This window comes from Schistocerca americana, chromosome 4 (genome assembly GCF_021461395.2).
Source record: "Schistocerca americana isolate TAMUIC-IGC-003095 chromosome 4, iqSchAmer2.1, whole genome shotgun sequence".
Taxonomy (NCBI): Eukaryota; Metazoa; Arthropoda; class Insecta; order Orthoptera; family Acrididae; genus Schistocerca; species Schistocerca americana.
In genome coordinates, this window is record NC_060122.1 from 372,364,439 (window position 1) to 372,379,445 (window position 15,007).

The window sequence follows — 15,007 nt, forward strand, 5'->3', positions numbered from 1 at the left end:
AATCAGTGTGGGTTTAGGCCTCTTAGAGGTTGTCAGGACCAGATCTTTAGCTTACGGCAAATAATGGAGAAGTGTTATGAGTGGAACAGGGAATTGTATCTATGCTTTATAGATCTAGAAAAGGCATATGACCGGGTTCCTATGAGGAAGTTATTGTCTGTTCTACAAGATTATGGAATAGGAGGCAAACGTTTGCAAGCAATTAAAGGTCTTTACATGGATAGTCAGGCAGAAGTTAGTTGACGGTAAATTGAGTTCATGGTTGAGAGTAGTTTCAGGGGTAAGACAAGGCTGCAACCTGTCTCCACTGTTGTTCATATTATTTATGGATCATATGTTGAAAACAATAGACTGGCTGGGTGAGATTAAGATATGTGAACACAAAATAAGCAGTCTTGGATATGCGGATGACTTAGTTGTGATGGCAGATTCGATTGAAAGTTTGCAAAATAATATTTCAGAGCTAGATCAGAAATGTAAGGACTATGGTATGAAGATTAGCATTACCAAAACGAAAGTAATGTCAGTGGGAAAGAAATATAAACGGATTGAGTGCCAAATAGGAGGAACAAAGTTAGAACAGGTGGACAGTTTCAAGTACTTAGGATGCATATTCTCACAGGATGGCAACATAGTGAAAGAACTGGAAGCGAGGTGTAGCAAAGCTAATACAGTGAGTGCTCAGCTACGATCTACTCTCTTCTGCAAGAAGGAAGTCAGTACCAAGACTAAGTTATCTGTGCACCGTTCAATCTTTCGACCAACTTTGTTGTATGGGAGCGAAAGCTGGGTGGATTCAGGTTACCTTATCAACAAGGTTGAGGTTACGGATATGAAAGAAGCTAGGATGATTGCAGGTACTAGTAGATGGGAACAATGGCAGGAGGGTGTCCACAATGAGGAAATCAAAGAAAAACTGGGAATGAACTGTATAGATGTAGCAGTCAGGGCGAACAGGCTTAGATGATGGGGTCATGTTACACGCGTGGGAGAAGCAAGGTTACCCAAGAGACTCATGGATTCAGCAGTAGAGGGTAGGAGGAGTCGGGGCAGACCGAGGAGAAGGTACCTGGATTCGGTTAAGAATGATTTTGAAGTAATAGGTTTAACATCAGAAGAGGCACCAATGTTAGCACTGAATAGGGGATCATGGAGGAACTGTATAAGGGGGGCTATGCTCCAGACTGAACGCTGAAAGGCATAATCAGTCTTACATGATGATGATGATGATGATGATGATGATGATGATGATGATGATGATGATGTATACACGTATACCACCGAATATAGCATCAAAATTATCTCTGTGCGGCGCACGGTTAAGTACCTGGCGAAATTTTTTAGAGCGGAAAGTGAAATATGTATACAAATGCGTGGGAAATGCGTCAAATACATGTGACAAAGAATGACAACGGAAATTTGAGACAGCAAATAAATTTCCAGAAAGGTCTGTAAGGTGTACACGAGAGCTTCATATATGAAATTAGATACTTTCATTATTTTATAGTTGAAAATGAAAAACTTAGGTTTAAACCAGTAAATCTAGCCTAAGGTATACAGGGGTAAAGCTGCGCACAGACTGACGCCCGAATAAGGAGAAACAGGAAGGAACGTGTGATTGGGTCGAGGACTGGCTAGCAAGAGGTCCCGGTGGTGCCAGCGCGTTCTCGCTAGTCTACCGTGTCCCCTACCCCCACGTGATCGTTCACAGCTCTCTGATTGGCTGCTGGAGGACACTTAGCTAAGCGTGGCTAGTCAGCGACACCTTCGCGAAGTTTTACCTCGTCAGCAGTACCGCCTGTGAATTATTCACGTGGACTGAGCACGAGTAGGCGGTGATACCCAGTGACATACGGCGCGCACTAGTCCATGTTCAGCTACAACCTGAGCGAAACACATTTCTACTGCACCGGAACGAAAAAGTGGACAGAATTAATATTAATTACATATAAACTGTTCCCATCAGTCTGGTAATCCACCCTGCACCGAGCAAAGTTTTTTAGAGCGAGGGTATTTATTCTGATGAAACGTCGAAGTGAGGAGACAAGGATTGTGCGAACATAGTGGCTAATAAAATTTCTCCTTGGTCTTTACTTTCAGGTTACCAAAAATGACGGCGCAGATACGTGGCGAGTAAAGAGGGACGTGATCGTGGTGATCCATGGCGGCGGGTTCCAGTTCGGCAGCGGAGACATCGCCAACTTCTGTCCCGACCACATGATGGACCACGAGCTCGTCCTCGTCACCTTCAACTATCGACTGGGTCCCCTAGGTGAGCCGTTTATGCTGATCTGTCGTCTGCTTGTAGTTGGATTAATACTGTTGGCGTGATATGTACTATGCAGGCTGCCGGCCGCTGTGGCCGAGCGGTTCTAGGCACTTCAGTCTGGGATCGTGCTGCTGCTACGGTCGCAGGTTTGAATCCTGCCTCGGGCATGGATGTGTGTGCTGTTCTTAGGTTAGTTAGGTTTAAGTAGTTCTAAGTCTAGGGGACATGACCTCAGATATTAAGTCCCATACTGCTGAGAGCCATTTGAACCATTTGAACTCTGCAGGCTACTGATCTCTGGTACGCCTTGGGTATCTGAGAGACTGGTTCTGCATCAGTCAGTTGCTGGAAACGATGTAATAACTGTACTACACATATACGTTGCACTCGACATACACTTCTGGACTTACGCGGAACTGGCGAAAGATCGTAGTGTCGGTCGGCAGCGCTGCTGCCAGCTTTGAATTGCGGAGCGCAGACGGATACAGGCGCAACAATAGTCTTCCACACAGCTGCGACCTCACTGAGACCTCCACAAAATTACAGTACGCGATTGGCTGAGACAGGCGCGCAAAGTACCGACTTCCGGAAAACCTCACGCCACCTTTACTGTTCTATCGGAGCACAAGAAAGGCGACCATGCTCCTGTTCAAAATATTCAGACCAGCTGCCTCATTCTACCTTCCACAGCACCTTTAAAATTTTCCCCAAACATTCTGGCTTGCAAACATATTAGCACTCCTTTTAACGTGCAGCACTCTCACAAGTTCCCATTGGCTCATATTCACTAGTCCATTTTCACTCGTTCAGCCCAACTTATTTTTATTATCGCTTTGTGTGTGTCTGTCTCCTGCCTTGCATCCCCAGTTTCCTTCGTTCTGTTAAACTATTTCCTCTCATTGCCAGTCTCCCTTTTCTCTCCCTTCCTGTGCTATCTCATTCATTCCTTATCATCCACTTCCACTTTCTACTTCTTTTGTTCCTCTCCCTCTCCCACTGCCACTGTCTCCTTCACTCTTTCCTTAGAATTGTTCCGTTACTGTTAATTGTGTTCCACTGCCATTGTGTCTCTCTCTCACGCTGCCATTGTCTCGTTTGCTCTTCTATACTACAACCGCTGTTTATTTATTACTTTCCCCATTCTTTCTCACTGCCACTGTCACCTCTCACAGCATAAGAAAGCGCGAGTGTGTGTGCGTGCGAAAATTTGTGGAAATTTTTTAAAGGTGCTCAGAAAGGTAGAATGATTGGATTGTTTGGGGGAAGAGACCAAACAGCGAGGTCGGCGGTCTCATTGGATTAGGGAAGGACGGGGAAGGAAGTCGGCCGTGCCCTTTCAAAGGAACCATCCCGGCATTTGCCTGGAGCGATTTAGGGAAATCACGGAAAACTTAAATCAGGATGGCCGGACGCGGGATTGAACCGTCATCCTCCCGAATGCGAGTCCAGTGTAAAGGTAGAATGAGGCAGCTGGTACTCCACTTTCCAGACAGTCTTTCAAACAGGAGCATGATCGCGTTTTTTGTGCTTCAATAGCATTTTCCCGCTGGTCATCGTCATTCCTAAAAAAAAAAAAAAAAAAAAAAACGCATGGCTCAGCAAAATTCTGATAGTTTACAGTGAATTTGTGAAATTGCATGAAACTTTCACGTGCACACCACTTTCCCAAGTGCTTGAATACAACAACATGGGGTCTCCAGAACACTTCTGATCATAACGCAGACACACATTTCTCCGTGCTAAAGCATTTCATAATCTGTTTTCGGCTCACACAGGATTTTACGTGCACAAGTAGAGTAACGTATAACATCTGTGTCTCGGAGACTGATAAAGGTACTAAATTTGCGAGGCTGTTCGGAATATACCGTAAAAAAATCTGCCATTTGCTGTGCGTAATCATCTCAGAATCCGCGGCTCGGTTTTGGTGTTTCTCGACAACGGAAGAAAATTGTTCAAAATGGTGTAATTTGAGCGATTTGCTGGATTTAGCCATTTAGATATCCGCTGCTGACGGCGAAAAAATGGTGATAGCCTTTTTCCGAATTTTCAAAGGAACTCTCCATAAATTATGTGGAGACTCGATAAGCCCGTTAAGATGCACCGTAGACCACAGCTAATGGGAAAAGAACCAACCGATTTGCTCCATTTACCTAAGTTGCAGGAAATGTTTAATATTCAAACGTTGACCCAGTAATGTAGGTTAGTTGCAAACACTTCAGCCTACCTTGATCGCGGCGGTCACGCGGTTGGACAACCACGGCCTGTTTTTCACCATACCTTTTGTTGAGATGTCTCTGAACCGCACTTTAGAAGTAATGTGGTGCACCATCATGCTGAAACCACATTTCCTGATGGGCATTCAGTGCTAGGTCATCCTTTCTGCCCTATTACATACCGGGACAAAGAACTGTGAAACGTCCCTCTGTCCCTCAGCACACGTGGACCCGTTAACATCTGACTTGAACCGTCGCAACAAGGATTCCTATTAAGATGGAAATGCCGTGTGGCTAGGACCTCCCGGCGGGTAGACCGTTCGCCTGGTGCAAGTCTGAGTTGACGCCACTACGGCGACTTGCGTGTCGATGGGGATGAAATGATTATACGGACAACACAACCCCCAGCCCTTGAACAGAGAAAATCTCCGACCCAGCCGGGAATCGTACTCGGGCCGTTAGGTATGACATTCCGTCGCGCTGACTACTCAGCTACCAGCGGCGGATTATTCCTATTAAAGATTTTATGTGAACACTCGCCTCCAGAAGACCCAGAAATTTGTAAGGGGAATTTCAGAACACGCTGTATCAGGTAAGAAATGAGTGCATAGTCGGGAATTCGAGGTCCACGGCTTCAATACTACGATCCCCGCGTGCCCTTAGATCGACTCTGTCCACGACAGTCACAATAATACTGCATAAGAGAAATGGCTTCGTAACGGAGCGCTCTAATACCACCACTACCAATCAGTGCCGAAAGACTACTGTTAATGTTTGGTTGTAGGTGATGAATGACAACCTCACTCTGCCTCGTGAGGTCAGATGAGGAGTTGTGTGAATACAGGGCTACTACAAATGATTGAAGCGATTTCATAAATTCACTGTAGCTCTATTCATTGACATATGGTCACGACACACTACAGATACGTAGAAAAACTCATAAAGTTTTGTTCGGCTGAAGCCGCACTTCAGTTTTCTGCCGCCAGAGCGCTCGAGACCGCAGTGAGGCAAAATGGCGACAGGAGCCGAGAAAGCGTATGTCGTGCTTGAAATGCACTCACATCAGTCAGTCATAACAGTGCAACGACACTTCAGGACGAAGTTCAACAAAGATCCACCAACTGCTACCTCCATTTGGCGATGGTATGCGCAGTTTAAAGCTTCTGGATGCCTCTGTAAGGGGAAATCAACGGGTCGGCCTGCAGTGAGCGAAGAAACGGTTGAACGCGTGCGGGCAAGTTTCACGCGTAGCCCGCGGAAGTAGACGAATAAAGCAAGCAGGGAGCTAAACGTACCACAGCCGACGGTTTGTAAAATCTTACGGAAAAGGCTAAAGCAGAAGCCTTACCGTTTACAATTGCTACAAGCCCTGACACCCGATGACAAAGTCAAACGCTTTGAATTTTCAGCGCGGTTGCAACAGCTCATGGAAGAGGATGCGTTCAGTGCGAAACTTGTTTTCAGTGATGAAGCAACATTTTTTTCTTAATGGTGAAGTGAACAGACACAATGTGCGGATCTGGGCGGTAGAGAATCCTCACGCATTCGTGCAGCAAATTCGCAATTCACCAAAAGTTAACGTGTTTTGTGCAATCTCACGGTTTAAAGTTTACGGCCCCTTTTTCTTCTGCGAAAAAAACGTTACAGGACACGTGTATCTGGACATGCTGGAAAATTGACTCGTGCCACAACTGGAGACCGACAGCGCCGACTCCATCTTTCAACAGGATGGTGCTCCACCGCACTTCCATCATGATGTTCGGCATTTCTTAAACAGGAAATTGGAAAACCGATGGATCGGTCGTGGTGGAGATCATGATCAGCAATTCATTTCATGGCCTCCACGCTCTCCCGACTTAACCCCATGCGATTTCTTTCTGTGGGGTTATGTGAAAGATTCAGTGTTTAAACCTGCTCTACCAAGAAACGTGCCAGAACTGCGATGCTTTCGAACTTATTGATGGGGACATGCTGCACCGAGTGTAGGAGGAACTTGATTATCGGCTTGATGTCTGCCGAATCACTAAAGGGGCACATATCGAACTTTTGTGAATGCCTAAAAAAACTTTTTGAGTTTTTGTATGTGTGTGCAAAGCATTGTGAAAATATCTCAAATAATAAAGTTATTGTAGAGCTGTGAAATCGCTTCAGTCATTTGTAATAACCCTGTACAGAAGGAGCGGCACCATCATGCTTCGTCTGTTTTCAACGACAAATGGAGGAATTGGTGACGCGCTGATCAAACGCGCCACCATCATAGATCGCTGCTCGTAGTGCGGAACAGGCCTAATCCTAATCCGTGATGGTGGTGGTGTCTTCTATCTACACTTCAAATTCTGTTCATTCGCAGCACGGTAGCTTTGCTATCTTATGGTCTTTGGGGCTATAAAGTGGCTATCTCCCAGGCATATTTAGCCAGCGTTAAATTTCAGTAGTCAGCAAATTGAAATTTATGGTGAACGGAACAAGTCTGTGCCGGCAACACACTTTAACCTTCAAATGAGGCTCAGGAACTATTTTTGATAGCAGTGAAAAAGTGTAACATGACTTGTTTGACAGAGGATCCAAAACTAAATAGAGTAGGCAAGAGGAGGGGATAGCCACGAAGTTGGTTAAATCTACGAAAACAGTTTCGTAAGTGATCTGTGGGTGACTGATTTTGTTACAGATATTTATTGTAACAGTCTCCGTTTCAAGTATTCACACTGGATTACTAGTTTCTATCATAAGCAATGCTCTTCTTCAGATTTAAAAATAAAGTAAAACCTCAAGAAATAACTACATCGTCCAGTCACATTGTGACCATTTGTTAAAAGCCTGAATAACCATCTTTTTGCAAAATGGACCGCTTCGGGACGTGTAGGGAAAGTCAGTGAGGTTACAGGAAGTACAGACAGGGATGCGGAGCCATGACGATTCCAGTGCCAAGACCAGCTGCATTATGTTTTTCGGTTGACGGTCTGCAGCGCGAACAGCCGGATCGAGGTGTTCACATGGATTCACGATTGGGTTTAATTACGGGGAGTTTAGTGGCCAGGTGGCCTGGTGCTCTTCTAACCACGCACGTACACTGCGCGCTGTGACACGTTTCATTCTTAATTTCATCAGAAAACACACGATGTGGGTACCGAGGAAGAACGTACAGTACGTAGGGATGGGCGCGGTTCCCGAGGATAGATGCGTACTTGTGTTGATACATTGTGGCTTCCTAACGAAGAGATCACCCAGGGAGTGTCAAGAGAACATTCTCCAGACCGTAACGCTCCCTCGGTTGTTTCAGGGAGTTCGCTTACGCACATTTCACTCCGTACGCTCTAACGGCCATTTGTCCGTAATTCATCTGAAAAGACCACTTGTGTCCACTCAATCGACGTCTAGCAGCGGTTTTGGTGCGCAAATTCCAGCCTTCGGCGCCTACGAAAAGCAATCGGCATGGGTGCATGAACCAGACATCCACTGCAGAGGCCCATACGCAGCAACGTTCGCTGAACGGTCGTTCCCCCCTGCGGGTACGGGGATTAGAATAGGCCCGCGGTATTCCTGCCTGTCGTAAGAGGCGACTAAAAGGAGTCCGTCCCCCTCACGGGGGTAGTTCGCGCCTGCGTCCGGAGACGGATGGTTCCACGACCTATCATCGTGGTCCTTTTGGTTTTTTCACTTCTCGTTTCTTCCTTCCTTTTGTTGGTTCCTTTCTTTGCTCTTCTCCACCTCACTGTCTTCCTTACTCTTTCCCTTGCCTTCTCCTTGCCTTCTCATTGCCTTTTTCTCCTTGCCTTCTCATTGCCTTTTTCTCCTTGCCTTCTCATTGCCTTTTTCTCCTTGCCTTCTCATTGCCTTCTTCTCCTTGCCTTCTCATTGCCTTCTTCCCCTTGCTTTCTTATTGCCTTCTTCTCCTTGCCTTCTCTGGTCTCCGCCTCGGCGTTTGAGACAGTCTGTCCTCTTTCTCCCTCTCTCTCTTCTTTTTCCTCTTCTTCCTTCCTCCCTGTGCGTGCCTGAAGGCCGACCCACGCGTTCTCACGCGTAGCCGGTGACGGGGTAACGCGTAAGTCCCCGCCCTGGGTAGACATGTAAGGCACGCGCGTACCCCCTGGTAAAGGCCAGGCCCGGGGAGGGGTGATTGCCTGAGCTGATACATTCTGACCATGCCGATTGGTCCCTCCGTCTGTTTCTCGGGAGGTGTGACCTGAGGTGTAAACATTCACCTAAGGCGGGAGTGCCCTCTGAGAGGGTCCCCACAAGGAAGGAGCGCGCCATCGGAGACGCTGGCAATCATGGGGGATTCCTCCGCAATGGATTCTACTCCATCTCTTTCGACTTCGACCCAAAAACGGAAACGTGACCAGCCAACAGTGACAAAAGTACTACCGCCTGCCCCACAGTTCCTCGTAGTTTCTCGAACTGAGGACGGAAAGGATTTTTCCTCTGTCAACCCTTTCGTTATTCAGAAGGGCGTAGATGCCATAGCCGGATCTGTCAAATCCTGTACCAGGTTGCGTAACGGCACCTTATTACTAGAAACTGAGAGTGCCTTTCAGGCACAAAAACTGCTTCGGGCCAACCTCCTGTACACGTTCCCTGTCCGGGTGGAGGCCCACCGAACTTTGTATTCGTCTCGTGGTGTGGTCTATACTGGCTCCCTCGACGGATTGACTGACGAGGAGTTTCAATCATTCCTCGCTGAGCAGGGCGTGACGGCTGTCCACCCGGACAATTTTCTTGACCTTCGATAGTGTTAAGCTGCCATCGCGCATCAAGGCGGGCTACGAGGTTATTTCTGTTCGCCCCTATATCCCGACACCTACGCGCTGCTACCAGTGTCAGCGTTTCAATCACACTCGACAGTCTTGTTCCAATGCGGCTAAATGTGTCACCTGTGGCAGGGATGCCCATGAGGGTGACTGTCCACCTCCGTCTCCTCGTTGTGTGAACTGTCAGGGTGACCATGCCGCATCCTCCCGCGACTGTCCTGTCTATAAGGAAGAACGCTGTATCCAGGAAATTCGGGTCAAAGAGAAAGTGTCCACCTCGGCTGCTCGCAAGCTATTGGCTAGTAGGAAGCCCACGCTGCTCCCAGCGGGGAAATACAGCACTGTCCTCGCCTCTCCTCGGACTACCCGGGAGGTAGCAACCCAGACATGCGATCTGACCTTCAGCACCACGGTCGTCCGTTCGGCCAGTGCGAAGATCGCGCGGTCGACGTCTCCTCTTCCTCCCATCACCCCACAGACACGAGCACCTTCCTCAGCTTCTGCTAAGACGAAGACACCGGTCAGATGCACGGGCCTTCAAGAAGGAACCATCCTGTGCAGACTTCCTCCGTACCTCGACCTCCCAGCCTTCGACCGGTACTTCCACTACACGTCCTTCCAAAAAGGCGCATAGGAAGCACAGTTCTCCTTCCCCGCCACGGCGCATTTCTTCTCTTGCGCCACCCAGCGGCTGCCGCCCCAGGCCGTCATCCGTTTCGCCTGGCCGCACCGCTGGTAGCCGTACATCTGGCCGTTCACTGGCGGAGGAAGCTCCCCCTCCCGGCCATCCTCCCGAGATGGCCGATGACCCTATAGACCCAATGGACGATGACTGTCCGCCTACTGATAGCGGCGGCAGTGCTCGCTCGAAGCCAGGCCCTAAGCGGCCTTCGAGGTGACCACTTCTCTCATCTTTCTTTTCTTACGATGGCACTTATTCACTGGAATATTCGCAGCATTCGCTCCAACCGAGAGGACTTGAAGTTGCTGCTCCGCTTGCACCGTCCGCTTGTCGTAGCCCTCCAGGAAACGAAGCTACGCCCATGCGATCAAATTGCCTTGGCACACTACACCTCTGTGCGTTTTGACCTACTCCCTGTGGTAGGTATCCCAGCTCATGGAGGGGTTATGTTGCTGGTCCGGGATGATATTTACTACGATCCCATCACGTTGCACACCGGCCTGCAGGCAGTTGCCATCCGCATTACTCTCCCCACTTTTACGTTTTCCTTTTGTACCGTTTACACTCCATCGTCATCTGCCGTTACCAGGGCAGACGTGATGCAACTTATTGCTCAGCTACCTGCACCATTTTTGTTAACTGGAGACTTCAATGCCCACCATCCCCTTTGGGGCTCTCCAGCATCCTGCCCGAGGGGCTCCTTGTTAGCAGACCTTTTCAACCAGCTCAATCTTGTCTGCCTCAATACTGGCGCCCCTACTTTTCTTTCGGACACATCTCACACCTATTCCCATTTAGACCTCTCTATATGTACTCCCCAACTTGCACGCCGGTTTGAGTGGTATGCACTTTCTGATACATATTCGAGCGACCACTTCCCGTGTGTTATCCATCTCCTGCAGCATACCCCCTCTCCGTGCTTCTCTAATTGGACCATCTCCAAGGCAGACTGGGGGCTCTTCTCTTCCAGGGCGACCTTTCAGGATCAAACCTTTCCAAGCTGCGATCGTCAGGTCGCACACCCCACGGAAGTCATTCTCGCTGCTGCTGAATATTCCATCCCTCACCCTCCTTCTCCACGTCGCGTACCGGTCCCCTGGTGGACCGCAGCATGTAGAGACGCTTTACGTGCTCGTCGACGTGCTTTACGCACCTTTAAACGCCACCCTACAGTGGCGAATTGTATCAATTATAAACGATTACGTGCTCAGTGTCGTCGTATTATCAAAGAAAGCAAGAAAGCCAGCTGGGCTGCTTTCACAAGCACCTTCAACAGTTTTACTCCTTCTTCTGTTGTCTGGGGTAGTCTGCGCCGGCTATCTGGCACTAAGGTCCACTCACCAGTTTCTGGCTTGAAGGTCGCGAATGACGTCCTTGTGGCCCCTGAGGCTGTCTCCAATGCCTTCGGCCGCTTTTTCGCAGAGGTTTCGAGCTCCGCTCATTACCACCCTGCCTTCCTCCCCCGCAAACAGGCAGAGGAGGCTAGGCCACCTGACTTCCGCTCCTCGAATTGTGAAAGTTATAATGCCCCATTCACCATGCGGGAACTCGAAAACGCACTTGGCCGATCACGGTCCTCTGCTCCAGGGCCAGATTCTATTCATATTCAGATGCTGAAGAACCTTTCTCCTGCGGGTAAAGGTTTTCTTCTTCGTACATACAATCGCATCTGGATTGAGGGACATGTTCCCGCATGCTGGCGCGAGTCTATTGTTGTCCCGATTCCTAAGCCGGGGAAGGACAAGCACTTGCCTTCCAGTTATCGACCTATCTCGCTTACCAGCTGTGTCTGTAAAGTGATGGAGCGAATGGTTAACTCTCGATTGGTTTGGCTGCTCGAGTCTCGACGCCTACTTACCAATGTACAATGTGGATTTCGTAGGCGCCGCTTTGCTGTTGACCATCTGGTTACCTTGTCGACCTTCATTATGAATAACTTCTTGCGGAAGCGCCCGACCGCGGCTGTGTTCTTTGATTTGGAGAAGGCTTACGACACCTGTTGGAAGGCGGGCATCCTCCGCACCATGCATACATGGGGCCTTCGCGGTCGCCTCCCTCTTTTTATTCGTTCCTTTTTAATGGATCGACAGTTCAGGGTACGTGTGGGTTCTGTCCTGTCCGACACCTTTCGCCAGGCGAATGGGGTGCCACAGGGCTCAGTTTTGAGCGTCGCTCTCTTCGCCATCGCGATCAATCCAATAATGGATTGCCTCCCAGCTGATGTATCAGGCTCCCTTTTCGTGGACGATTTTACCATCTATTGCAGCGCGCAGTGTACACGTGTCCTGGAGCGCTGTCTTTAGCGTTCTCTTGACCGTCTTCACTCCTGGAGTGTCGCCAATGGCTTCTGTTTTGCTGCCGAGAAGACGGTCTGTATTAACTTCTGGCGATACAAAGAGTTTCTCCCACCGTCCTTACGACTCGGTCCCGTTGCTCTCCCAATCGTGGAGACAATCAAATTTTTAGGCCTTACCTTTGACAGGAAACTTAGCTGGTCTCCACATGTCATATTTGGCCGCCCGTTGTACCCGTTCTTTAAATGTCCTCCGTGTTCTCAGTGGTATGTCGTGGGGAGCGGATCGAACCGTCCTACTTCGTCTATATCGGTCGATCGTCCGCTCCAAGCTGGATTATGGGAGCTTCATATACTCCTCTGCACAGCCATCCATCTTACGCCGCCTCAACTCCATACAACATCGGGGTTTACGACTTGCGATCGGAGCATTTTATACCAGTCCCGTAGAGAGTCTTCATGCTGACGCTGGCGAATTGCCACTCACCTACCGGCGCGATATACTGCTTTGTCGGTATGCCTGTCGGCTACTGCCAATGCCCGACCATCCGTCTTATCGTTCCTTTTTTGACGACTCTCTTGACCGTCAATACGGGTTGTATGTCTCTGCCCTGCTACCCCCTGGCGTTCGCTTTCGTCGCCTCCTTCAACACCTTACTTTTTCCCTCCCTGCAACCTTTCGAGTGGGCGAGAGCCGCACGCCACCTTGGCTCCAGGCTCAGGTCCGCGTTCACCTCGACCTCAGCTCGCTCCCAAAAGAGGTCACCCCCGGTTCGGTCTACCACTCCCGTTTTTTGGAACTTCGTTCGAAGTTCATCGACATGACTTTAATTTATACAGATGGCTCTAAGACCAATGACGGGGTTGGGTGTTCCTTTATTGTCGAGGCACAAAGTTTCAAATACCGGCTCCATGGCCATTGTTCGGTCTTCACAGCTGAGCTCTTTGCCCTCTACCAGGCTGTTCTTTACATCTGCCGCCACCGACATTCTGCTTATGTCATCTGCTCAGATTCCCTGAGCGCCATCCAGAGCCTCAGTGATCCGTACCCGGTTCACCCTTTCGTACACCGGATCCAACGCTCTCTTCAGCAGCTGGTGGACGTCGGTTCTCCAGTTAGCTTTATGTGGGTTCCGGGCCATGTCGGTATCCCTGGGAACGAAGCTGCAGATGCCGCGGCCAAGGCTGCGGTCCTCCAGCCTCGAACAGCTTCTTGTTGCGTCCCTTCGTCCGATTTTAGCAGGGTCATTTGTCGGCGCGTTGTGTCGCTGTGGCATGCCGATTGGGCTGCACTTACCGACAACAAGCTTCGGGCCTTAAAACCTCTTCCCGTGGCTTGGACGTCCTCCTCACGCCCTTCTCGGCGGGAGGAGGTCGTTTTAGCCCGGTTAAGAATTGGACACTGCCGGTTCAGCCATCGCCATCTGCTGACGGCTGCGCCGGCGCCGTTCTGCCCATGTGGGCACTTGCTGACGGTTAGACACATTTTAATGTCCTGTCCAGATCTTAACACACTGCGCCTCAATCTTAACCTGCCAAATACTTTCGATGCCATTTTAGCGGATGACCCACGAGCAGCTGCTCGTGTTCTTCGTTTTATCAATTTGACACACCTCGCTAAGGACATTTGATGATGCTGTTTTTTAATCCTATGCCTGTCAGTCTGTCTTTTATCGTGTTTTCCCTTTTAGTTGTTGTGGTCAACTTGTGCCTCGCGGTGCATTCTTAGAGTAGTCAGGGCGCTAATGACCATTGAAGTTGTGCGCCCTAAAACCACAAAAAAAAAAAAAAAAATGAACGGTCGTTGAGAAGACACTCCGGCAGCTCCATGATTCATCTGAGAGTTTAGTTGCTCGAAAGTTGCACATCTATGCCACCGTCGTTCACCCTCGTCCATGGTCCGTGGCGCACCACAGTTGCTTCGGCTGCAGTTTTGGATAGCGCCATTTTGCCATGCACGGTATACTTGAACCACAGCAGTGCGCGCACAGTTTACAAATTTAGCCGTTTCGGAAATGCTTCCACCGGCCCGAAAGACAATGATGAAGCCCTTTAGGTGTCAGATCAATCGCTCCGTTTCCGCATTACGACGACGAGTGCGCTATTTTCCGCATCAACCCTCCCTCCCCCCTCCCCCCTCCCCCCTCCCTTCCTCCCCAGACAGTTTTATATAAACAAAATATCCACGGGTGTACTGTCGGTGTACAGTGTCCAACGATCACAATATTTCGGCGATCATACATTTCGCCATCATCAGGTGAACTGACGGACTGAGCTCCAGTGAACGTGCCGGTACGGAGATCCGTACGCTATGGCTGCTCAGGGCGAACTGTGTTCGGTCGCGGCGCCGGCCGATTTAAATACCCTCCGCCCGCGGCGCACTCCCTCCGCCGTCCGCGCCCCGCGCCGCGGTCACGCGGTGGAACACATTGCGACGGCGTCTGAGATGACGTCGGTGTGATGGCTCTGTCCGCCGTGGTCGTCACAACTATACGTTTGCTCGATTTACTCTTGATTAACCCAATCGCTGGTTCCCAAGCCTTGCTAAGATTATAGCCACAGTCACGGTTTATGAAGTCGTCATTGGTGCGAATTTCGATGGCCTCTCTAACAACGCTGTCCCAGTATCTCGACGTCTGTACCAGAATCCTCGTGCGGGCATACTCCATGGCGTGATTTTCCGACAAAAAATGTTCAGCGACCGCCGACTTGCTCGGATACATCAGTCGAGTGTGCCTCTGGTTTTCACGGCATCGATCCTCGACGGTACGCATCGTCTGACCAATATACGACTTGCCACAT

At 49.5% G+C, this 15,007-nt stretch overlaps 1 protein-coding gene across 1 annotated transcript in view; it reads left to right on the forward strand.

Annotated features, from left to right (window-relative positions):
- The window catches only part of LOC124613890 (venom carboxylesterase-6-like), a 163,667-nt gene that overhangs the window by 50,956 nt on the left and 97,704 nt on the right, over positions 1-15,007 (forward strand). Inside the window, exon 3 of the mRNA XM_047142628.1 lies at positions 2,101-2,272. Coding sequence (XP_046998584.1) covers positions 2,101-2,272 — 172 coding nt within the window. The remainder of the gene's footprint in view (positions 1-2,100; positions 2,273-15,007) is intronic.